This window comes from Babylonia areolata, chromosome 13, assembly GCF_041734735.1.
Source record: "Babylonia areolata isolate BAREFJ2019XMU chromosome 13, ASM4173473v1, whole genome shotgun sequence".
Lineage (NCBI taxonomy): Eukaryota > Metazoa > Mollusca > Gastropoda > Neogastropoda > Buccinidae > Babylonia > Babylonia areolata.
This window is the reverse complement of record NC_134888.1, coordinates 8156517-8184102: the sequence shown is the minus strand read 5'-3', so window position 1 is coordinate 8184102 and position 27586 is coordinate 8156517. Positions and strand designations below refer to the sequence as shown.

The window sequence follows — 27586 nt, the reverse complement described above, 5'->3', positions numbered from 1 at the left end:
CTGAATCTTTTGACACCACATAGATATTCTTTTGACACCACATAGATATTTAGGATAATTCTTGTCTTTAAAGTCACAGGCACAAAAATATGTTTTTTTCATGAGAAGATTTCTCCATTTCTACTCCTGGGGCACACGAACTTTGAAAAAATCATAGAAAAAAAACTATAATAGATAGATCCATTCTGTTTTTTCCATGTTAATCTGTGATTTTTTAAACTTTTAGAAGGTATATAAACATGAAAAATGATAAATTCTGACTTTTGTCGGGTTTTCATGTGCTGCGTCACATATATTAACATATGATTGATAACAATGTTGTCATTGTGTACATTGAAATCATGTCCATGATTGATGGAATATTGTCATTGTTTGCTTGCAGATCCTGTTTCATCAACACTCAGACAGACAGAAGAAGATCTGTAATGAATAGCACAATAATCAGCTAGCAAGTGCAATAACTTTTTCCCAGTTGAGCAAGGCAAAGCCATGCAGCTCCAGATAAGCAAGGCTGTTAGATGCTTTCCACCAGCTTGGCAACACAAAGAATGAATTGCAGAGAAAGGTAGAAATTCAGAAACTTTCTCTCAAGAAAAATGGGTGAAGAAAAGGGTGAACACTGATAAAGAAAACTCTTCTTTTTTTTTCTTTTTTTCTTTTTTTTTTTTTTTTTATCCCTCTGTGTCTCTTTTAGGAAGGTGGCAGAACGGTCACTTATCTGCCATTACAGTGTCCATGAGGGTCTTGGTTCTTCTTCTTCTGCGTTCACTCGTATGCACACGAGTGGGCTTTTACGTGTATGACCGTTTTTACCCCGCCATGTAGGCAGCCATACTCCGTTTTCGGGGGTGTGCATGCTGGGTATGTTCTTGTTTCCATAACCCACCGAACGCTGACATGGATTAGTGGATCTTTAACGTGCGTATTTGATCTTCTGCTTGCATATACACACGAAGGGGGTTCAGGCACTAGCAGGTCTGCACATATGTTGACCTGGGAGATCGTAAAAATCTCCACCCTTTACCCACCAGGCGCCGTCACCGTGATTCGAACCCGGGACCCTCAGATTGACAGTCCAACGCTTTAACCACTCGGCTATTGCACCCGTCAGGGTCTTGGTTCAATTCCCGGTCTCACCCTTTCTCCCAAGTTTGATTGGAAAATCAAACGGAGCGTCTAGTCGTGTGGATGAGATGATGAGCCAAGATTTCATGTGCAGCATGCCTTTGGAAACTGAGGAAAAAAAACAACTATGGCAACATAAGTTTTGTCTTCTGACAAACTTATGTAGAAGAAATACACTGTAATAGGTACACATACAAATATGATGATGCACTCAAAGCCAGACTAGCATATGGAGTTATGCTGATGGTCAGGGATCTGTTATATATGTGGTGTAGCATGTATCAAATTGTCTCAACACAATGACACTTCCTTGAAAAATGAAAAAAAAACCCTGTTTTTGTCTGGCAGAACAACATCTTCCGGCAGACCCAGAAGCTGGAGGAGATGAAGTCTCAGATGAACTGGGACCAGCAGGCTCTGGAGGCCTGGCTAGAGGAGTCGGCTCGCAAGGACGAAGACGCCATGACCCTCAACAAGTACACCCGGCAGGATGAGAGCAAGATCAAGGTGGGGCCCCTCACCATACTCCGTTACTTTCCCACCTATTGTTACATCATGGGTCTGTCATTCCGCTTATTGTTACATCATGGGTCTGTCATTCCCACTGATTGTTACATCATGGGTCTGTCATTGCCACTGATTGTTCATCATGGGTCTGTCATTCCCACTGATTGTTACATCATGGGTCTGTCATTCCTGCTGATTGTTACATCATGGGTCTGTCATTCCCGCTGATTGTTACATCATGGGTCTGTCATTCCTGCTGATTGTTACATCATGGGTCTGTCATTCCGCTTATTGTTACATCATGGGTCTGTCATTCCCGCTGATTGTTACATCATTGGTCTGTCATTCCCACTGATTGTTATATCATAGGTCTGTCATTCCCACTTATAGTTACATCATTGGTCTGTCATTCCCACTGATTGTTATATCATAGGTCTGTCATTCCCACTTATAGTTACATCATGGGTCTGTGATTCCGCTTATAGTTACATCATGGGTCTGTCATCCCCACTGTTTGTTACATCATGGGACTGTTATTCCTGCTTATTGTTACATCATGGGTCTGTCATTCTCACTGATTGTTACATCATACACTTATTGTTACATCATGGGTCTGTCATTCCCACTGATTGTTACATCATGGGTCTGTCATTCACACTGATTGTTACATCATACACTTATTGTTACATCATGGGTCTGTCATTCTCACTGATTGTTACATCATGGGTCTGTCATTCCCACTGATTGTTACATCATACACTTATTGTTACATCATGGGTCTGTCATTCACACTGATTGTTACATCATGGGTCTGTCATTCCGCTTATTGTTACATCATGGGTCTGTCATTCCCACTGATTGTTACATCATGGGTCTGTCATTCCCACTGATTGTTACATCATGGGTCTGTCCACTGATTGTTGCATCATTAGTCTGTCATTCCCACTGATTGTTACATCATGGGTCTGTCATTCCGCTTATTGTTACATCATGGGTCTGTCATTCCTGCTTATTGTTACATCATGGGTCTGTCATTCCCACTGATTATTACATCATGGGTCTGTCATTCCCACTGATTGTTGCATCATGGGTCTGTCATTCCCACTGATTGTTACATCATGGTTCTGTCATTCCCACTGATTGTTACATCATACACTTATTGTAACATCATAGGTCTGTCATTCCCACTGATTGTTGCATCATAGGTCTGTCATTCCCACTGATTGTTGCATCATAGGTCTGTCATTCCCACTGATTGTTACATCATGTGTCTGTCTGTGTGGTTGGCCACATTTGTCATCACCTTTCAGGGTAGGTCTTTCACATCAAAACTGCTTATACCACCTAAAGACTGTGGTCAGCGATGGTGCTTTCTTCCTGGAACAATCCAACTATGGAAACATTGCCGACAACTCTTTCCCTGGCGAAAGCTGTACAGCACCATAGCTTGGAAATCCCACTGACTCAGCTCAGTTTCAGCCCCAGGGGGACTGTCACCCTTCCCCGACATTTTGCCTTCCTGAACACGAACAATTTTACGTAGCAGAATGAAATTTGACTTTTTACCAATTATGACATTTGCTGTAAATAATGACATAATGATGATTATTGTGACATCATTAGTTCTTCCTTATTGCATCACTTATTGAAGGGCCCTCGTAAGTATGTTTCTGCATTGTCAGGTTGTCTGAATGTTACTCATGTTTTCATAGTGTTCAATCAAGATTTTCTGTATGATGTTGCAGGAGCTGAGTTTGAGAATGGAGAAGCTGACAGAGGACGTCAGACTGAAACGTAAAGCTCTGGACCATGAAATGACAGCCACTCTGACTGCCCAGGTATATGTGTGTGTGTTAAAATGTGGGCATGTGTTTGTGTGGGTGTGTTAGTGTCTGCATTTATATCATTGCTTGTTTGTGGTGGGGAGGAGGGGGGCATATGTGTGTCTATGCGCATGCACCCCATTCTCTCTGGAATCACTTTCATCTCTGTCCCTTTATTTCAATAGTGATATCTGGATCTTTGGTTTGTAATTGTATGCACATCTATTTCTATATTTCACAGCTTGATCATCTGTAAACTAACAATATTATTTTAAGTAACCAGCTGATTCCTTGGGGAGAGTTGTGGCCGGGGGTTATGAGGGGGTGCTGAAGTGCTAAGAACACTTATTGAGAAATTTCCGAATTTTATTGTGTGTGTTATTATTGATGGATTTTCATGGCATTTCTAAAATGGTGTGTGTTATTATTGATGGGTTTACAAGTCATTTCTAAAATGGTGTGTGTTATTATTGATGGGTTTACAAGACATTCCTAAAATGGTGTGTGTTATTATTGATGGGTTTACAAGGCATTTCTAAAATGGTGTGTGTTATTATTGATGGGTTTACAAGACATTCCTAAAATGGTGTGTGTTATTATTGATGGGTTTACAAGGCATTTCTAAAATGGTGTGCACTGTTATTGAAGGGTGTACAAGACATTTCTAAAATGGTGTGCACTGTTGTTGATGGGTTAACAAGACATTTCTAAAATGGTGTGCACTGTTGTTGATGGGTTAACAAGACATTTCTAAAATGGTGTGTGTTATTATTGATGGGTTTACATGGCATTTCTAAAATGGTGTGCACTCTTATTGAAGGGTTTACAAGACATTTCTAAAATGGTGTGCACTGTTATTGATGGGTTAACAAGGCATTTCTAAAATGGTGTGCACTGTTATTGAAGGGTGTACAAGACATTTCTAAAATGGTGTGCACTCTTGTTGATGGGTGTACAAGACGTTTCTGAAATGGTGTGCACTGTTGTTGATGGGTGTACAAGACATTTCTAAAATGGTGTGCACTGTTATTGAAGGGTGTACAAGACATTTCTAAAATGGTGTGCACTGTTATTGATGGGTTAACAAGGCATTTCTAAAATGGTGTGCACTGTTATTGAAGGGTGTACAAGACATTTCTAAAATGGTGTGCACTGTTATTGATGGATTAACAAGGCATTTCTAAAATGGTGTGCACTGTTATTGAAGGGTGTACAAGACATTTCTAAAATGGTGTGCACTGTTATTGAAGGGTGTACAAGGCATTTCTAAAATGGTGTGCACTGTTATTGAAGGGTGTACAAGACATTTCTAAAATGGTGTGCACTGTTATTGAAGGGTGTACAAGACATTTATAAAATGGTGTGCACTGTTATTGAAGGGTGTACAAGACATTTCTAAAATGGTGTGCACTGTTGTTGATGGGTTAACAAGACATTTCTAAAATGGTGTGCACTGTTATTGATGGGTTAACAAGGCATTTCTAAAATGGTGTGCACTGTTGTTGATGGGTTAACAAGGCATTTCTAAAATGGTGTGCACTGTTATTGATGGGTTAACAAGACATTTCTAAAATGGTGTGTGTTATTATTGATGGGTTAACAAGGCATTTCTAAAATGGTGTGCACTGTTGTTGATGGGTTAACAAGGCATTTCTAAAATGGTGTGCACTGTTATTGATGGGTTAACAAGGCATTTCTAAAATGGTGTGCACTGTTATTGATGGGTGTACAAGACATTTCTAAAATGGTGTGCACTGTTATTGATGGGTTAACAAGGCATTTCTAAAATGGTGTGCACTGTTATTGAAGGGTGTACAAGACATTTCTAAAATGGTGTGCACTGTTACTGAAGGGTTAACAAGGCATTTCTAAAATGGTGTGCACTGTTATTGATGGGTTTACAAGACATTTCTAAAATGGTGTGCACTGTTATTGATGGGTTAACAAGGCATTTCTAAAACGGTGTGCAGTGTTATTGATTGGTTTACAAGGCAAGCCCAAAATGGTGTGTTATTATTGATGGGTTTACAAGCCATGTCCAAACTGCCATGTTTTGTTAATGATGGGTTTTACAAGGCATGCCCTAATTGCTATGTACTGTGCTTGTGAGTTTACAAGACTTGCCTAAACTTTCATGTATTTAGTGATGGGTTTACAAGGCATGTCCAAACTGCTATGTACTCTTAGTGATGGATTTACAAGGCATGTTTAAACTGCAAAGTACTCTTAGTAATGGGTTTACAGGCATGTTTAAACTGCTATGTACTCCTAGTGATGGGTTTACAAGGCATGTCCAAACTGCTATGTACTCTTGATGATAGGTTTACAAGGCATGTACCAAACTGCTATGTATAGTTCGTGATGTGTTTATAAGACATACCCACGCTGGTATGTATTCTTAGTGATGGGCTTACAAGGGATACCCAAAATGCTATGTATTTTTTTATTGATGGGTTTACAAGGCATGTCCAAACTGGTGTGTACAGATTGAACTGGACAAGACAGCGGAGGATTTCCGCAAAGCCCACTCTGAACGACAGGAGCTGATCAGTCAGTGGGAAAACACCATTGAGCAAATGCAGCGCCGTGACAAAGAGATGGATCTCCTTGCTGCAGTACGTCTCTGTCTCTCCTTCTACAGCTCTTGTCTCTTTTCCCCTCTGTACATCACTTTCTCTTTTTGTCTGTTTCTTGGCACCGTGCGGTGAGAACAGCCTTTGTGCAAACACCAATCTGTGCACCATGCGGTGAGAACAGCCTTTGTGCAAACACCAATCTGTACACCATGTGGTGAGAACAGCCTTTGTGCAAACACCTATCTGTACACCATGCGGTGAGAACAGCCTTTGTGCAAACACCTATCTGTACATCATGCGGTGAGAACAGCCTTTGTGCAAACACCAATCTGTACACCATGCGGTGAGAACAGCCTTTGTGCAAACACCAATCTGTACACCATGCGGTGAGAACAGCCTTTATGCAAACACCTATCTGTACACCATGTGGTGAGAACAGCCTTTGTGCAAACACCAATCTGTACACCATGTGGTGAGAACAGCCTTTGTGCAAACACCAATCTGCACCATGTGGTGAGAACAGCCTTTGTGCAAACACCTATCTGTACACCATGTGGTGAGAACAGCCTTTGTGCAAACACCAATCTGTACATCATGTGGTGAGAACAGCCTTTGTGCAAACACCAATCTGTACCATGTGGTGAGAACAGCCTTTGTGCAAACACCAATCTGTACACCATGTGGTGAGAACAGCCTTTATGCAAACACCAATCTGCACCATGTGGTGAGAACAGCCTTTGTGCAAACACCAATGTGCACCATGTGGTGAGAACAGCCTTTGTGCAAACACCTGTCTGTACACCATGTGGTGAGAACAGCCTTTGTGCAAACACCTGTGCACCATGTGGTGAGAACAGCCTTTGTGCAAACACCAATCTGCACCATGTGGTGAGAACAGCCTTTGTGCAAACACCTGTGCACCATGTGGTGAGAACAGCCTTTGTGCAAACACCTGTCTGTACACCATGTGGTGAGAACAGCTTGTGGTGTGTGAATGAACTAAGTGTAAAAAGAAATGATGGATGATGGTGTGTAAGTAAAACAAGTGTATAAAGAATTCATGGTGTGAAACAAATTAATTGTAAAGAGAAATGACAGCGTGTGAATGAACAAAGTGTACAAAGCGATGGTGGTGTGTGAATGAACAAAGTGTACAAAGTAATGACAGTGTGTGACTGAACAAAGTGTACAAAGCGAGGTGGTATGTGAATGAACAACGTGTACAAAGCGATGTCATGCGTGACTGAACAAAGTATACAAAGGGAGGTGGTATGTGAATGAACAACGTGTACAAAGAGATGTCATGTGTGACTGAACAAAGTTTACAAAGTGATGTCATGTGTGAATGAACAAAGTGTACAAAGGGAGGTGGTGTGTGACTGAACAAAGGGATGATGTGTGAATGAACAAAGTGTACAAAGGGATGGCGGGGTGTGGATGAACAAAGTGTAGAAAGGGATGGCAGTGTGTGAATGAACAAAGTGTACAAAGGGAGGAGGTGGTTTGTGACTGAACAAAGTGAACAAAGGGATGACACGTGCTGCAGCAACTGGCGCGGGTGAAGCTGGAGGTGCGGAAGAAGGAGGAGGGCATCCGGGAGAAGCAGCAGTTCCTGGACAACGAGATGGAGAACAACCAGGAGCAGGAGAAGAAGATCTCCATCGCTGAGCGAACCTCCAGCAAGATGAGGCGCGACCTGCAGGAGGCGGAGACACAGAGGTCACAGTTTGGGGATGAGGTGAGCTGGGGCTGGTGAGGTCACAGTTTGGGGATGAGGTGAGGGGTGGTGAGGTCACAGTTTGGGGATGAGGTGAGCTGGGGGTGGTGAGGTCACAGTTTGGGGATGAGGTGGGGGTGGGGTGAGATGTGTGTGTGGAGAGAGGTCACAGTTTGGGCACACAGCTGAACACTGCTGATCACACACATTGACATGACGTGAAGCACACAGCTGAACACTGCTGATCACACACATTGACATGACGTGAAGCACACAGCTGAACACTGCTGATCACACACATTGACATGACGTGAAGCACACAGCTGAACACTGCTGATCACACACATTGACATGACGTGAAGCACACAGCTGAACACTGCTGATCACACACATGGACGTGACGTGAAGCACACAGCTGAACACTGCTGATCACACACATGAACATGACGTGAAGCACACAGCTGAACACTGCTGATCACACACATGGACGTGACGTGAAGCACACAGCTGAACACTGCTGATCACACACATTAACATGACATGAAGCACACAGCTGAACACTGCTGATCACACACATTGACATGATGTGAAGCACACAGCTGAACACTGCTGATCACTCATATTGACATGATGTGAAGCACACAGCTGAACACTGCTGATCACACACATTGACATGATGTGAAACACACAGCTGAACACTGCTGATCACACACATTGACATGACATGAAGCACACAGCTGAACACTGCTGATCACTCATATTGACATGATGTGAAGCACACAGCTGAACACTGCTGATCACACACATTGACATGACATGAAGCACACAGCTGAACACTGCTGATCACTCATATTGACATGATGTGAAGCACACAGCTGAACACTGCTGATCACACACATTGACATGATGTGAAACACACAGCTGAACACTGCTGATCACACACATTGACATGACATGAAGCACACAGCTGAACACTGCTGATCACTCATATTGACATGATGTGAAGCACACAGCTGAACACTGCTGATCACACACATGGACATGACGTGAAGCACACAGCTGAACACTGCTGATCACACACATGAACATGACTTGAAGCACACAGCTGAACACTGCTGATCACACACATGGACGTGACGTGAAGCACACAGCTGAACACTGCTGATCACACACATTAACATGACATGAAGCACACAGCTGAACACTGCTGATCACACACATGAACATGACGTGAAGCACACACCTGAACACTGCTGATCACACACATGAACATGACGTGAAGCACACAGCTGAACACTGCTGATCACACACATGAACATGACGTGAAGCACACTGCTGATCACACACATGGACATGACGTGAAGCACACAGCTGAACACTGCTGATCACTCACATTGACATGACGTGAAGCACACAGCTGAACACTGCTGAGCACACACATGAACATGACATGAAGCACACAGCTGAACACTGCTGATCACACACATGGACGTGACGTGAAGCACACAGCTGAACACTGCTGATCACACACATGAACATGACGTGAAGCACACAGCTGAACACTGCTGATCACACACATTGACATGATGTGAAACACACAGCTGAACACTGCTGATCACACACATGAACATGACGTGAAACACACTGCTGATCACACACATGGACATGACGTGAAGCACACAGCTGAACACTGCTGATCACTCACATTGACATGACGTGAAGCACACAGCTGAACACTGCTGAGCACACACATGAACATGACATGAAGCACCAGCTGAACACTGCTGATCACACACATGAACATGACGTGAAGCACACAGCTGAACACTGCTGATCACAGACATTGACATGACGTGAAGCACACAGCTGAACACTGCTGATCACTCACATTGACATGACATGAAGCACACAGCTGAACACTGCTGATCACACACATTGACATGACGTGAAGCACACAGCTGAACACTGCTGATCACTCACATTGACATGACGTGAAGCACACAGCTGAACACTGCTGAGCACACACATGAACATGACGTGAAGCACACCGCTGAACACTGCTGAGCACACACATGAACATGACGTGAAGCACACAGCTGAACACTGCTGAGCACACACATGAACATGACGTGAAGCACACAGCTGAACACTGCTGATCACACACATTGACATGACGTGAAGCACACAGCTGAACACTGCTGATCACACACGTTGACATGACATGAAGCACACAGCTGAACACTGCTGATCACACACGTTGACATGACATGAAGCACACAGCTGAACACTGCAATGCCTTGCTGTCCCAGCTGGATGCACTGAAGAGAACAGTGGACCGCACAGCCATGGACCTGGAATCCACACGATCAGCCGTCACCCAGCTGAAGAAGGAGGTGCTGGATAAAACCAACAAGTGAGTACTTCCACCGTCTGTCTGTCTTTGGTGTTTAAGACCAACAAGTATTTATTGAAGTCTGTCTGCCTGTCTGTCTGTCTGTCTGTATACCTGCACCTTCACTATAGATGTAGACATTTGATGACATAAGGAAAGAGAGAGTGTGTGTGTGTGTGTGTGTGTGTCTGTCTGTGTGTCTGTTTGTGGAAATATATGATTAAACATGTGTATGCAAGTGAGTGTGTATGTGGAATGTATGTTTGAGTATGTGTGTGTGTGTGTGTGTGTGTGTGTGGAATGTATGTTTAAGCAAGTGTGTGTGTGTGTGTGTGTGGAATGTATGTTTAAGCAAGTGTGTGTGTGTGTGTGTGGAATGTATGCTTAAGCAAGTGTGTGTGTGTGTGTGTGTGTGTGTGTGTGCAAATGTATGTTTGAGCAAGTGTGTGTGTGTGTGCAAATGTATGTTTGAGCAAGTGTGTGTGTGTGTGTGTGTGTGTGTGTGTGTGTGTGTGTGTGTGTGTTGAAATATATGTTTTAGCAAGTGTGTGTGTGTGTGTGTGTGTGTGTGTTTTACAAAAAAGGAGGATCCTCTTTAATGTAAATGATTACACTTGATTCCTTTTGATGTGAGCTCTTTACTGTAATGAAGAAATATTGGAATGATAACACTTCATTCCTTTTGATGTGAGCTCTTTACAGAAATGAAGAAATATTGGAATGATAACACTTCATTCCTTTTGATGTGAGCTCTTTACTGTAATGAAGAAATCTTGGAATGATAACACTTCATTCCTTTTGATGTGAGCTCTTTACAGTAATGAAGAAATATTGGAATGATTACATGTCATTCCTTTTGATGTGAGCTCTTTACTGTAATGAAGAAATATTGGAGGAGGATGTACCCCTTCAAAATATTAGAAAAGAAAACCCCAACAACTCTCAAACAGAAAAAGAAATGAAAATCATGCAAACTACTGTGGACAAAGTTTGCTCAAAAACAATAAAACGAAAAAGATTGAAGTAGATACGTTCACTCCCCAAGGACCTGTTGAAGTAGATGACTGGTATGTGCAGATGTGATCACTGATTGGTATGTGTAGATGTGATCACTGACTGGTATGTGCAGATGTGATCACTGACTGGTGTGTGCAGATGTGATCACTGACTGGTGTGTGCAGATGTGATCACTGACTGGTGTGTGCAGATGTGATCACTGACTGGTATGTGCAGATGTGATCACTGACTGGTACGTGTAGATGTGACTGGTATGTGCAGATGTGATCACTGACTGGTATGTGCAGATGTGATCACTGATTGGTATGTGTAGATGTGATCACTGACTGGTATGTGCAGATGTGATCACTGACTGGTGTGTGCAGATGTGATCACTGACTGGTGTGTGCAGATGTGATCACTGACTGGTACGTGTAGATGTGATCACTGACTGGTACGTGTAGATGTGACTGGTATGTGTAGATGTGATCACTGACTGGTATGTGTAGATGTGATCACTGACTGGTATGTGTAGATGTGATCACTGACTGGTATGTGTAGATGTGATCACTGACTGGTATGTGTAGATGTGATCACTGACTGGTATGTGTAGATGTGACTGGTATGTGTAGATGTGATCACTGACTGGTATGTGTAGATGTGACTGGTATGTGTAGATGTGATCACTGACTGGTACGTGCAGATGTGATCACTGACTGGTATGTGTAGATGTGATCACTGACTGGTATGTGTAGATGTGATCACTGACTGGTACGTGTAGATGTGACTGGTATGTGTAGATGTGATCACTGACTGGTATGTGTAGATGTGATCACTGACTGGTATGTGTAGATGTGACTGGTATGTGTAGATGTGATCACTGACTGGTACGTGTAGATGTGACTGGTATGTGTAGATGTGACTGGTATGTGTAGATGTGATCACTGACTGGTATGTGTAGATGTGATCACTGACTGGTATGTGTAGATGTGACTGGTATGTGTAGATGTGATCACTGACTGGTATGTGTAGATGTGATCACTGACTGGTATGTGTAGATGTGACTGGTATGTGTAGATGTGATCACTGACTGGTATGTGCAGATGTGATCACTGACTGGTATGTACAGACTGCAGCAAGCCAAGGACCTGCGGGAAGCCCTGACGGAGAAGCTGAAGATGGCCACAGAGGCCACCCTGACAGCGGAGGAGAAGTCGGCCAAGATGGACGCCCTATTAACGGAGGAGGAGAACAGCCAGCGTGTGCTGGAGCAGGATCTGAAGAACATGCGTGACATCCTCTTCAAGAAACAGGAGGACCTTCACAAGGCCCGCACCCAGGAGAGGGATCTGGAGGCCGTCATCCAGGTGCCTGGCTGTGTGTCTGATTGTTTGTCTCTCTGGCTGTCTGTTTGTCTGTCTGTCTCTCTGGCTGTCTGTTTGTCTGTCTGTCTCTCTGGCTGGCTGGCTGGTATCTCTCTGGCTGTTTGTCAGGAGAAGGATCTGGAGACTGTCAATCAGGTGTCTGGCTGGTTGGCTGTCTGTCTGTCTGTCTGTCTGTCAGGAGAGGGATCTGGAGACTGTCAATCAGGTGTCTGGCTGGTTGGCTGTCTGTCTGTCTGTCAGGAGAGGGATCTGGAGACTGTTAATCAGGTGTATGGCTGGTTGGCTGTCTGTCTGTCTGTCAAGAGAGGGATCTGGAGACTGTCAATCAGGTGTCTGGCTGGTTGGCTGTCTGTCTGTCTGTCAGGAGAGGGATCTGGAGACTGTTAATCAGGTGTATGGCTGGCTGGCTGGCTGTCTGTCTATCTGTCTGTCAGGAGATGGATCAGGAGGCCGTCAATCAGGTGTATGGCTGGCTGGCTGTCTGTCTGATCATCTGTCTGTCAGGAGATGGATCAGGAGGCTGTCATTCAGGTGTCAGTCTGTCTGTCGGTCTGTCTGTCTGTCTATCTGTCAGGAGATGGATCAGGAGGCCGTTGTTGTCTCGTTCGTCATTTATCAGATGGATTCCCCCATCTCCTCGACAAAGGCGGCAGTATGTCACAGGTCCTCCACTCCTCCGTAGAGCTTCCAGGCCGCTGGGATTGGGTCGGGCCAGATTTTCTCTCGGAGCTCTTGGTGGAGCTGGCAGTACTGCAGCAGATGTTCTGTTGTCTGGCTGCCTGTTCTGCAGGGGCACTGCTCTGTGTCGCCGTTACAGAGTTTCGTGTATAGGTGGTGTTTCAGGCGGTTGTGGCCTGTCCTGAGCCTGAAAATGGCTACCTGCTCTTGACGAGTCAGCAGGTGATACAGGTCTGCTCTGTTGTGGCGTGAATGCTACTGTTTCCACTTGTTCTGCAGCTTGGCCTTAATGATGGTTCTGGATTCAGAGTAGTTGGTAGACCTGTCCATCTGCTCTTTCATAGTGCCTTCCTTTGCCAGTGAGTCTGCAGTCTCATTGCCAAGCATGTTGCAGTGGGAGGGAATCCACTGCAAGTTGACTGTGTGACTTGTGCAGAGGGAGGCAAGAGAGAAGGACAGATCGTTGAGTTCTGGATCTCTGTTGGACCAAAAGGTCTGCAAGATGGACAGGACATCAGTCAGGAAGACAACGTTGTGGCTGGCGTAGGGGCTGCTGCTGTTTTCAAGGCTTCTGCTTCAGCTCTGTAATTGGTGGAATACAGGCCAGTAGTGAGGCAGATCTTTTCTTCTCTAACTCCTGGATACTGAACATAGACTCCTGCCCCTACGTTCCGAATGGCATCTGTCGCAGAGCCGTCAGTGCAGACATGAGTCCAGAACTCTTGGGGAACTGGGTGTGGAGGTGTTCAAGGGTGAGGGACTTTCTTTCAGGGCCGCTTTGGGAATCTTTGGGGCCAACACCAGGGATGCTGCACTGGATGAGGGGAGGGGTTCCTTCGCTCCAGGCAGGGACTGCAAGACACCGGGGTATCACTTTGGGGGCATGGTCAAGGATATCCTGATGTTGCAGTTCTAGGATCCTGCTCTGGTGTATGAAGCTCCCTATCTTCAGCCGTCCTTTTGTTGGCTGGGACAGTCTGTCCTTCATGGGGTGGCCTTGCAACCTCTTGAACTTGGCAGCCTGGGTCAGGAGTTTGGCATCTCTGCGGTCCTCAAGGGGCTGGAGCTCTGTGATGGTTTCAAGTTCATGTGATGATACGAGTAGCTTGATTCCGAAACTTGCTGATCCGTTCAAAGTTGGACATGGCCGTAGTGCCCCATGCAGTCATGCCATACTCCTGCACTGGCCTGACTCTACCAGTGTACAGCCTCCTGAAGGTTGTGTTGTCTGCGCCCCGTGTTGTTCCTACCGTCAATCAGGTGTCTGTCTGTCTGTCAGGAGATGGATCAAGAGATTGCCAGTCAGGTGTCTGTCTGTCTGTCTGTCAGGAGATGGATCAGGAGACCATCATTCAGGTGTCTGTCTTCCTTGTTTTATCAATGCCTGACTTGGTCACTGTGTCACATAGTTGGTGACTGCTGTTTTACACAGTGTTTTATCAATGACTGACTTGGTCACTGTGTCACATAGTTGCTGACTGCTGTTTTACACAGTGTTTTATCAATGACTTTGACATGTGCATCAAGATTTACTGAAAGGTTTGTTTTATTTAAATTTTGGTAGCATACGTTTATTTTGGGACAATGTTTATGCTTTCAGGGAAGCCATGCTGCGATACGCAATTTGAACAGCAAGATCAACCGTCTGGACCATGACTCCCTCAAACAGCAGGAGATCCTCTACAGTCAGGTAGTGTACCATTGTGTTCTGTGGATTCTCTAGTCAGGTATTGTACCATTGTATTCTGAGGATTCTCTAGCCAGGTAGTGTACCATTGTATTCTGAGGATTCTCTAGTCAGGTAGTATACCATTGTATTCTGAGGATTCTCTACAGTCAGGTAGTGTACCATTGTGTTCTGAGGATTCTCTAGTCAGGTAGTGTACCATTGTATTCTGAGGATTCTCTAGTCAGGTAGTGTACCATTGTATTCTGAGGATTCTCTAGTCAGGTAGTGTACCATAGTATTCTGAGGATTCTGTACAGTCAGGTAGTGTACCATTGTATTCTGAGGATTCTCTAGTCAGGTAGTGTATCATTGTATTCTGAGGATTCTCTAGTCAGGTAGTGTACCATTGTATTCTGAGGATTCTCTAGTCAGGTAGTGTACCATTGTATTCTGAGGATTCTCTAGTCAGGTAGTGTATCATTGTATTCTGAGGATTCTCTAGTCAGGTAGTGTATCGTTGTATTCTGAGGAATCTCTTGTCAGGTGGTGTTGACATGTTCATGTGTTGATGTGTGGCAGGACATTGATAGTATTGACATGTTGATGTGTGGCAGGACATTGATAGTATTGACATGATGATGTGTGGCAGGACATTGATAGTATTGACATGATGATGTGTGGCAGGACATTGATAGTATTGACATGTTGATGTGTTGATGTGTGGCAGGACATTGATAGTATTGATATGTTGATGTGTTGATGTGTGGCAGGACATTGATAGTATTGACATGTTGATGTGATGATGTGTGGCAGGACATTGATAGTATTGACATGTTGATGTGATGATGTGTGGCAGGACATTGATAGTATTGACATGTTGATGTGTGGCAGGACATTGATAGTATTGACATGTTGATGTGTTGATGTGTGGCAGGAATTTGCCATCCAACAACTGGAGAGGAGGATTGGACGCATGCAGGGCGAGCGGTCCAACGAGGAAAAGGTTCAGCTGGAGCAGAGGCTGCAAGAACTGACTGGTGACCTGGATGAGAAAAACAACACCCACAACCTGCTGACACTGCAGTTGAAACGTCTGCAGGTGTGTGTGTGTGTGTGTGTGTGTGTGTGTGTGTGTGTGTGTATAAAGATTGGCAGTGAATTAAATAAAAATCAGGAAATGAAGAAGGAAAAAGGGGGTATGGTGATGGAAAGTTAGGGAAAATGTAAAATTTCACTGACTGACTGCAACGTGCTACACCTTCCTCACACTATGACTGACAGCTACATGCTACACCTTCCTCACACTATGACTGACAGCTACATGCTACACCTTCCTCACACTATGACTGACTGCTACATGCTACATCTTCCTCACACTATGACTGACTGCTACACACTATACCTTCCTCATACTGACTGACTGCTACATGCTACACCTTCCTCACACTGACTGACTGCTACATGCTACACCTTCCTCACACTGTGACTGACAGCTACATGCTACACCTTCCTCACACTATGATTGACTGCTACATGCTACACCTTCCTCACACTGACTGACTGCTACATGCTATACCTTCCTCAAATTGTGACTGACTGCTACGTGCTACATCTTCCTCACACTGTGACTGACTGCTACATGCTACATCTTCCTCACACTGTGACTGACTGCTACATGCTACACCTTCCTCACACTGTGACTGACTGACTGCTACATGCTACACCTTCCTCACACTGTGACACACCATGCTACACCTTCCTCACACTGACTGACTGCTACACACTACACCTTCCTCACACTGACTGACTGCTACATGCTACACCTTCCTCACACTATGACTGATTGCTACATGCTACACCTTCCTCACACTGACTGATTGCTACATGCTACACCTTCCTCACACTGACTGACTGCTACATGCTACACCTTCCTCACACTGACTGACTGCTACATGCTACACCTTCCTCACACTGACTGACTGCTACATGCTACACCTTCCTCACACTGACTGACTGCTACATGCTACACCTTCCTCACACTGCGACTGACTGCTACATGCTACACCTTCCTCACTCTATGACTGACTGCTACATGCTACACCTTCCTCACTCTATGACTGACTGACAGCTACATGCTACACCTTCCTCACTCTATGACTGACTGACAGCTACATGCTACACCTTCCTCACTCTATGACTGACTGACAGCTACATGCTACACCTTCCTCAAATTGTGACTGACAGCTACACACTACATCTTCCTCACACTGTGACTGACTGACTGCTACATCCTACACCTTCCTCACACTATGACTGACTGACAGCTACATGCTACACCTTCCTCACACTGTGACTGACTGCTACATGCTACACCTTCCTCATATTGACTGACTGCTACATGCTACACCTTCCTCAAATTGTGACTGACAGCTACACACTACACCTTTCTCACACTGTGACTGACTGACTGCTACATGCTACACCTTCCTCACACTGTGATTGACTGCTACATGCTACACCTTCCTCACACTATGACTGACTGCTACATGCTACACCTTCCTCACACTATGACTGACTGCTACACACGATACCTTCCTCACACTGACTGACTGCTACATGCTACACCTTCCTCACACTATGACTGACTGCTACATGCTACACCTTCCTCACACTGACTGACTGCTACATGCTACACCTTCCTCACACTATGATTGACTGCTACATGCTACACCTTCCTCACACTATGACTGACTGCTACATGCTACACCTTCCTCACACTGACTGACTGCTACATGCTACACCTTCCTCACACTGACTGACTGCTACATGCTACACCTTCCTCACACTGTGACTGACTGCTACATGCTACACCTTCCTCACACTGTGACTGACTGACTGCTACATGCTACACCTTCCTCACACTGTGACTGACTGATTGCTACATGCTACACCTTCCTCACACTGTGACTGACTGATTGCTACATGCTACACCTTCCTCACACTGTGACTGACTGACTGCTACATGCTACACCTTCCTCATACTGACTGACTGCTACATGCTACACCTTCCTCACACTGACTGACTGCTACATGCTACACCTTCCTCACACTGTGACTGACTGCTACATGCCACACCTTCCTCACACTGACTGACAGCTACATGCTACACCTTCCTCACACTGTGACTGACTGACTGCTACATGCTACATCTTCCTCACACTATGATTGACTGCTACATGCTACATCTTCCTCACACTATGACTGACTGCTACACACTATACCTTCCTCACACTGACTGACTGCTACATGCTACACCTTCCTCACACTGACTGACTGCTACATGCTACACCTTCCTCACACTATGACTGACTGCTACATGCTACACCTTCCTCACACTGACTGACTGCTACATGCTACACCTTCCTCACACTATGACTGACTGCTACATGCTACACCTTCCTCACACTGTGACTGACTGACTGCTACATGCTACATCTTCCTCACACTGACTGACTGCTACATGCTACACCTTCCTCACACTGTGACTGACTGCTACATGCTACACCTTCCTCACACTGTGACTGACTGCTACATGCTATACCTTCCTCACACTGACTGACAGCTACATGCTACACCTTCCTCACACTGACTGACTGCTACATGCTACATCTTCCTCACACTGTGACTGACTGCTACACACTATACCTTCCTCACACTGACTGACTGCTACATGCTATACCTTCCTCACACTGACTGACTGCTACATGCTACACCTTCCTCACACTGTGACTGACTGCTACATGCTACATCTTCCTCACACTGTGACTGACTGCTACACACTACACCTTCCTCACACTATGACTGACTGCTACATGCTACACCTTCCTCACACTGTGACTGACTGCTACATGCTACATCTTCCTCACACTGTGACTGACTGACTGCTACATGCTACATCTTCCTCACACTGTGACTGACTGCTACATGCTACATCTTCCTCACACTGTGACTGACTGCTACATGCTACACCTTTCTCACACTGTGACTGACTGACTGCTACATGCTACACCTTCCTCACACTATGACTGACTGACAGCTACATGCTACACCTTCCTCACACTGTGACTGACTGACAGCTACATGCTACACCTTCCTCACACTATGACTGACTGCTACACACTATACCTTCCTCACACTATGACTGACAGCTACATGCTACACCTTCCTCACACTGTGACTGACTGATTGCTACATGCTACACCTTCCTCACACTGTGACTGATTGACTGACTGCTACACCTTCCTCACACTGTGACACACCGTGACACACCATGCTACACCTTCCTCACACTGTGACACACCGTGCTACACACCCCACAGGACGACATCCGGCGTGTGACCCGGGAGCTGGAGAAGAGTGGGGCGGAGAAGTGGGACCTGACCAGCAAGATTGAGGAGATCACGCTGTACAACGACAACTCCGAGAGAGAGCTGCGCAACATCATCAAGAAAAAACAGGTCAGGCCACCTCCACTCTCGCTCTCTCTCACGCACACACTCTCTCTCTCTCTCTTTCTCTCTCTCTCACATGCACACATGCATGCATGCAAGAATTTACGCATACACAAACACATACACACACATGCAAGCATGTATATATACACACACACACACACACACACACATATACATGCACACACATGCATTCACACATGCATACACACACGCACATGCCTGTACACACTTGCACACACACACACTAACACACACACATGCTGACACACGAACACACACACACATACACGCCAGCATGCACACACACACACACACACACACACAAACCTAACCATGCAGGTGGACATACCCACTGATTGTAGCTGTGTGTGATGTGTGCTTGTGGATTGTGTTTGATGTGTGATGTAAGTTGTGAAATATGTTATGTGTGTGTGTGTGTGGCTGTGTGGGATTGTAGATTGTGGCCATGTGATTGTGGCTGTGATGTGTGATGATGGATTGTAGCAGTGATGTATGATGTGTGATGGTGGATTGTGGCTGTGATGTATGATGTGTGATAGTGGATTGTGGCTGTAATGTGTGATGGTGGATTGTGGCTGTGATGTGTGATGGTGGATTGTGGCTGTGATGTATGATGTGTGATGGTGGATTGTGGCTGTGATGTATGATGTGTGATGGTGGATTGTGTCTGTGATGTGTGATGGTGGATTGTGGCTGTGATGTATGATGTGTGATGGTGGATTTTGGCTGTGATGTATGATGTGCGGTGTTGGATTGTGGCTGTGATGTATGATTTGTGATGGTGGATTGTGGCTATGATGTGTGATGGTGGATTGTGGCTGTAATGTGTGATGGTGGATTGTGGCTATGATGTGTGTGTGTGATGGTGGATTGTGGCTGTGATGTGTGTGTGATGGTGGATTGTGGCTGTGATGTATGATGTGTTGTGGTGGATTGTGGCTGTGATGTATGATGTGCGGTGTTGGATTGTAGCTGTGATGTATGATGTGCGGTGGTGGATTGTGGCTGTGATGTATGATGTGTGATGGTGGATTGTGGCTGTGATGTATGATGTGTGATGGTGGATTGTGGCTGTGATGTATGATGTGTGATGGTGGATTGTGGCTGTGAAGTGTGGTGGTGGATGTGTGATGTATGGTATGATGTGTAATGTGATGTATGATGTGATGTATGGTGTGTAATGTGATGTATGATGTGATGTATGATGTGATGTATGGTGTGTAATGTGAGATGTGGTGTGATGTGTCAGGACCTGATGGTGGATGAGAACATCATGAAGCTGGAGGTCAAACGACTGAGGGACATGCTCAATGACCGTTCGGACCAGGTCCTGACCCAGGAGAAGAGGAAGCTGCAGCTGGAGACTGTGAGTCATCTTTGTTTGTCCCGAGTCAGACCTGCTGTCTCTGTGTGCGTCTGATTTCTCCCTTCTTTAAGGAGCAGGCTGGCAGAATGGTTGAGACTCTTATCTGCCAATATGGTGTGTTTGAGGGTCTGGGTCTCTCCATACACAGAGAATAGCACGATCCAATCCCATGCACAGAGAATCCCACAATCCCATGCAAAGAGAGAGAACCCTGCAATCCTATTCACAGAGAGAGAATCCCGCAATCCCATGCACAGAGAGAGAGAATCCCACAATTTTATGCACAGAGAGAGAACCCCGCAATCGCATGCACAGAGAGAGAATCCCACAATCCCATGCACAGAGAGAGAATCTCGCAATCCCATGCACAGAGAGAGAATCTCGCAATCCCATGCACAGAGAGAGAACCCCGCAATCGCATGCACAGAGAGAGAATCCCACAATCCCATGCACAGAGAGAGAATCTCGCAATCCCATGCACAGAGAGAGAATCTCGCAATCCCATGCACAGAGAACCCCGCAATCCCATGCACAAAGAACCCCGCAATCCCATGCACACATAGAGAATCCCACAATCCCATGCACAGAGAGAGAATCATCCCATGGACAGAGAGAGAATCACAATCACAGAGAGAGAATCCTGCAATCCCATACACAGAGAATCACACAATACAATCCCATGCACAGAGAATCCTACAATCCAGTTTATGCACAGAGAATTACACAATCCAATCCCATGCACAGAGAATCCTACAATCCAGTTTATGCACAGAGAATCACAGAATCCAGTCAATGCACAGAAACTGACTGGCTGCAGAGACTGACAGACTAGAGACTGACAGATTGCAGAGACTGACTGCACACACTGACAGACTGCAGAGACTGACTGATTGCACAGACTGACTGACAGACTGCAGAGACTGGCAGACTGCAGAGACTGACAGACTGCAGAGACTGACTGATTGCAGACTGACTGACAGACTGCAGAGACTGACAGACTGCAGAGACTGACAGACTGCAGAGACTGACTGACTGGCAGACTGCAGAGACTGACTGCCGAGACTGACTGATTGCAGACTGACTGACTGCAGAGACTGACAGACTGCAGAGACTGACTGACTGCAGAGACTGACTGATTGCAGACTGACTGACAGACTGACTACAGAGACTGGCAGACTGACTACAGAGACTGACAGACTGACTACAGAGACTGGCAGACTGACTACAGAGACTGACAGACTGCAGAGACTGGCAGACTGCAGAGACTGACAGACTGCAGAGACTGACTGATTGCAGACTGCAGAGACTGACTGACTGACTGCAGAGACTGACTGATTGCAGACTGCAGAGACTGACTGACTGACTGCAGAGACTGACTGATTGCAGACTGACTGACTGCAGAGACTGACAGACTGCAAAGACTGACAGATTGACTGACTGCCACAGGCCATGAAGGAGCGGATACAGGAGATCAGCATCCACAAGGAGATGCTCAACTCACAGTTCAAGGCGGCAGACGAGGAAAGACAGCAGATCAGCGCTGAACTGCACGAACGCATCTCCAAGATTGACAAACTGCGCAAGAGGTAGTAAACAAACAATGCTAACAAATCATCTGTGCTGTTTCTTTGAACAGATGCTACAAGTTTACTGAATTGTTTTGCATTGTTCTCGTTTTGGTTGGAGGTGATTCTTTCTTTGTTGGTATGAAATTCAGTAATTATTTGGCTTGCAGTTGATTTTTTTCATATAAAATTCAGTAGCTAATTGGGTTGCAGCTTATTTTTTGTATAAAATTTTGTAATTAATTGGGTTGCAACTGATTTTTTTTATTGGTATAAAATTCAGTGATTGTTTGGGTTGGAGCTGATTTCTTTTTTAATTGGTTTGAAATTCAGGAATTGTTTGGGTTGCAGCTGATTTTTTTTTTTTTTTTTTTTTTTTTTTTTTTAATGAAATTCAGGAACTAATTGGGTTGTAGCCTTTTTTCTTTTTCTTATTTGTATGGAATTCAGTAATTGGGTTGTACCCGATTTTTTTTCTTGGTATGAAATTCAGTCATTCAGTTGCAGCTGTTTTTTTTTTTTATTGGTGTGAAAATCAGTTATTGTCTGGCTTGCAGCTGATTTTTATTTTTTTTAATAGCATGAAATTCAGTAACTGATTGGGTTGCAGAAGATTTTTAATTGGTATGAAATTCAGTCATTCTTTGAGTTGCAGCTGATTATTTTTAATTGGTTTGAAAATCAGTTATTGTCTGGCTTGCAGCTGATTTTTTGACTCACTTGTGTAAACAGAGTGAGTCTATGTTTTAACCCGGTGTTCGGTTGTCTGTGTGTGTGTCTGTGTGTCCATGGTAAACTTTAACATTGACATTTTCTCTGCAAATACTTTGTCAGTTGACACCAAATTAGGCATAAAAATAGGGAAAATTCAGTTCTTTCCAGTCATCTTGTTTAAAACAATATTGCACCTCTGGGATGGGCACAAAAAAATAAAAAATGAAGCCTAATTATATGCAAACTGCATTTACTGTTATATTTATATTTTTTGTATTCTCTAAACTTGGCACTTTGATCTGATATTCTGACCCAACAACAAGAGCAGTCATTATTATCATTTTTTGTTCAAACAGGAACTTCTTTTGCTAAGCATGGAAGTTTTATTTATTTTGCAAACGTTTTGGTGCAGTAGTAAGAAAGGGAAATTACTCTGTAATTAATGCTAGGGGACTTAATTTGCTTTAAACTGATCTTTCTCATCTTAAACATTACATTTTGAAATTATACTCAGTACATAAAAAGCTTGGATTTTTTTTTTTTAAGTGTATCACAAGCGAGTCTTGAAGGCCTTACCTCTCTTGTTTTTATTAGTATGAAATTCAGTTATTGTTCAGCTTGCATATGGGTTTTTTTGTTTGTTTGTTTTGTTTTGTTTTGTTTTGTTTTATTAATACTGATGTGTCGATGTGTGTTGCTGACAGGTATTGATGTGATGATGTGTGTTGCTGACACATATGAAAACCTGATGTGGCGATGTGTGTTGCTGACAGGTATTGATGTGACCATGTGTGTTGCTGACAGGTATTGATGTGACCATGTGTATTGCTGACAGGTATTGATGTGACCATGTGTATTGCTGACAGGTATTGATGTGACCATGTGTGTTGCTGACAGGTATTGATGTGTCGATGTGTGTTGCTGACAGGTATTGATGTGACCATGTGTATTGCTGACAGGTATTGATGTGACCATGTGTGTTGCTGACAGGTATTGATGTGACCATGTGTATTGCTGACAGGTATTGATGTGACCATGTGTGTTGCTGACAGGTATTGATGTGTCGATGTGTGTTGCTGACAGGTATTGATGTGACCATGTGTAATGCTGACAGGTATTGATGTAACCATGTGTATTGCTGACAGGTATTGATGTGACCATGTGTGTTGCTGACAGGTATTGATGTGACCATGTGTGTTGCTGACAGGTATTGATGTGACCATGTGTAATGCTGACAGGTATTGATGTGACCATATGTATTGCTGACAGGTATTGATGTGACCATGTGTATTGCTGACAGGTATTGATGTGACCATGTGTATTGCTGACAGGTATTGATGTGACCATGTGTGTTGCTGACAGGTATTGATGTGACCATGTGTATTGCTGACAGGTATTGATGTGACCATGTGTGTTGCTGACAGGTATTGATGTGACCATGTGTGTTGCTGACAGGTATTGATGTGACCATGTGTATTGCTGACAGGTATTGATGTGACCATGTGTGTTGCTGACAGGTATGAAATCCTGATGGTGTCCATGGCACCACCTGAAGGAGAGGAAGAGAAGTCACAAGCCCACTATGTCATCAAGGTCAGTGCCCACTGTCAGTAAACCATGACTTGTCATGGCACCTGCTTAGGTTGTTGACGCCATGTTATTGATGTCGTGTAGTTGATGCTGTGTTGTTGATGTCATGTTGTTGATGCCATGTTGTTGATGCTGTGTTGTTGATGTCATGTTGTTAACGCTGTTGTTGATGCCGTGTTGATGATGTCATGTTGTTAACGCTGTGTTGTTGATGCCGTGTTGTTGATGTCATGTTGTTGACGCTGTGTTGTTGACGCCATGTTGTTGATGCCGTGTTGTTGATGCCATGTTGTTGATGCTGTGTTGTTGATGCCATGTTGTTGATGCTGTGTTGTTGACACCATGTTGTTGATGCCGTGTTGTTGATGGCATGTTGTTGATGCTGTGTTGTTGACGCCATGTTGTTGATGCCATGTGGTTGACGCTGTGTTGTTGACACAATGTTATTGATGCTGTGTTGTTGACACCATGTTGCTGATGCTATGTTCTTGATGCTATGTTGTTGACGCTGTGTTGATGCCATGTTGTTGACGCCCTGTTGTTGACGTCATGTTGTTGACACCCTGTTGAAGCGGTGTTGTTGACGCCTGTTGACAGGCAGCCCAGGAGAAGGAGGAGCTGCAGCGTGAGGGGGATGACCTGGACGCCCGGATCCGGAAGGCAGAGAAGGAGATCCGGGCCCTGGAGAACACGCTGAAACTGATGAACGGACGTAATGAGCAGTACCGCAAGTCCTTCAACAAGATCACTGAAACTAGTAAGTCTTGCTTTTCTGGCCGTTGTAAATCAGTTTGACTGGGTTCTACTTGGAATAAGTCACACTTTTCTTGGGATTGTTTTATCAACAAGATCACAGAAACCAATAAGTCTTGCTTTTCTGGCCGTTGTAAATCAGTTTGACTGGGTTCTACTTGGAATAAGTCACACTTTTCTTGGGATTGTTTTATCAACAAGATCACAGAAACCAGTAAGTCTTGCTTTTCTGGCCATTGTAAATCAGTTTGACTGGGTTCTACTTGGAATAAGTCACACTTTTCTTGGGATTGTTTTATCAACAAGATCACTGTAACCAGTAAGTCTTGCTTTTCTGGCCATTGTAAATCAGTTTGACTGGGTTCTACTTGGAATAAGTCACACTTTTCTTGGGATTGTTTTATCAACAAGATCACAGAAACCAGTAAGTCTTGCTTTTCTGGCCATTGTAAATCAGTTTGACTGGACTCTACTTGGAATAAGTCACACTTTTCTTGGGATTGTTTTATCAACAAGATCACAGAAACCAATACCATAATTTACGGTCTATAAGGCGCTACTGTTTTTTACTCAGATCTGACCCCTGTGTCTTGTAGGCTGTTTGTGTCACGTCTGTGTCTGAAAACTTTATTCTGACCACCACGTGGGGCCACCTGACATGCCATACTCAGTATGTGACAACATCGTTGATCACAGTAAACGCTCACAATCATGCTGAACAGCAACACTTCAGTCCTACCAAACTGAAACCAAATCACACACTACACAAAATTTCAACTGAACATGATCGCAGTTTACCCTTTGGCCATGAAAAAAGAGCAGTCTCTGAGTTGGGAATAAATTTACAGTGTGAAAGTAGAGAAATGGGAAGTGAACTGATCATTTTTTTTAAAGCAGAATGCAAAGGAAAAGAGCAGACAGGACTGAAAAGCAGGCCTAGCAGACTGGAACTAATGAACTGGGACTTTACAACAGTGACAGTGTGTCACAGCTCTTTGGAAACACACCTTACACCTCCGTGGTGCAGACATTTGAAGCCCAATTTGACAAATTGTTGTAAAAGTAATTATCCTTTTATGGCATGAGTCTTTTGTTTCATGTGCAAAGTTGAACACTGTTATATGGAAATGATCGAACATACTGGAGGAAAAAAGTTACTTGACACAACTGGCTGTATCTATCTGAGATAGATAAGTAGACAGCAGGAAAAATAGAGTGACCTGTTTGGAAAATATACGTAGGATATGCAGTTATTGGTGTACTCTAGACAGTGAGGACTAAAGATATACTTTATGCAGACAAAAAACAATGATTGCTACTGCTGCTGATGTTGATGATGATTCAGGGGATGATGATTATGATGACAGTGATGATGATGATGATTCAGGGGATGATGATTATGATGACAGTGATGATGATGATGATTCAGGGGATGATGATTATGATGACAGTGATGATGATTCAGGGGATGATGATTGATGATGATTCAGGGGATGATGATTATGATGACAGTGATGATGATGATGATTCAGGGGATGATGATTATGATGACAATGATGATGATGATGATTCAGGGGATGATGATTATGATGACAATGATGATGATGATGATTCAGGGGATGATGATTATGATGACAATGATGATGATGATGATGATGATCCAAGTAATAAAATGGAAGAGAAGCAGCAGCTGGAAGAAGCCAGATGATGATGATGGTGATGATGATGGTGATGATGATGATGACATTGATGATGACGATGATCCAGGTAATAAAATGGAAGAGAAGCAGCAGCTGGAGGAAGAGATGCCTGATGATGATGATGATGATCCAGGTGATGAAATGGAAGACAAGCAGCAGCTGGAGGAAGAGATGCCTGATGATGATGATGGTGATGATGATGATGATGATGATGATGATGATGATCCAGGTGATGAAATGGAAGAGAAGCAGCAGCTGGAGGAACAGATGCCTGATGATGATGATGATGGTGGTGGTGATGATGATGATGATGATGATGATGATGATGATGATGATCCAGGTGATGAAATGGAAGACAAGCAGCAGCTGGAGGAACAGATGAGGGCTGTGATGGACAAGTACAAGTATAAGCGACGACAGATCAGAGAACTCCAAGAAGACTTGCATGTCAGTGGACAATGGTCACCTTCTGAATGCTGTTCTCTTTACTCTGTC

The 27586-nt window shown here is 44.2% G+C and overlaps 1 protein-coding gene across 1 annotated transcript in view; it reads left to right on the top strand.

The window, feature by feature from the left end:
• The window catches only part of LOC143289030 (coiled-coil domain-containing protein 39-like), a 44287-nt gene that overhangs the window by 3372 nt on the left and 13329 nt on the right, over window positions 1-27586 (top strand). Inside the window, exons 4-17 of the mRNA XM_076597815.1 lie at window positions 1474-1632; window positions 3378-3470; window positions 5942-6070; window positions 7578-7769; window positions 10058-10161; window positions 12266-12503; window positions 14800-14889; window positions 15803-15967; window positions 19248-19385; window positions 20653-20769; window positions 22216-22355; window positions 24566-24641; window positions 25236-25395; window positions 27432-27538. Of these exons, the coding sequence (XP_076453930.1) occupies window positions 1474-1632; window positions 3378-3470; window positions 5942-6070; window positions 7578-7769; window positions 10058-10161; window positions 12266-12503; window positions 14800-14889; window positions 15803-15967; window positions 19248-19385; window positions 20653-20769; window positions 22216-22355; window positions 24566-24641; window positions 25236-25395; window positions 27432-27538 (1908 nt within the window). The remainder of the gene's footprint in view (window positions 1-1473; window positions 1633-3377; window positions 3471-5941; window positions 6071-7577; window positions 7770-10057; window positions 10162-12265; window positions 12504-14799; window positions 14890-15802; window positions 15968-19247; window positions 19386-20652; window positions 20770-22215; window positions 22356-24565; window positions 24642-25235; window positions 25396-27431; window positions 27539-27586) is intronic.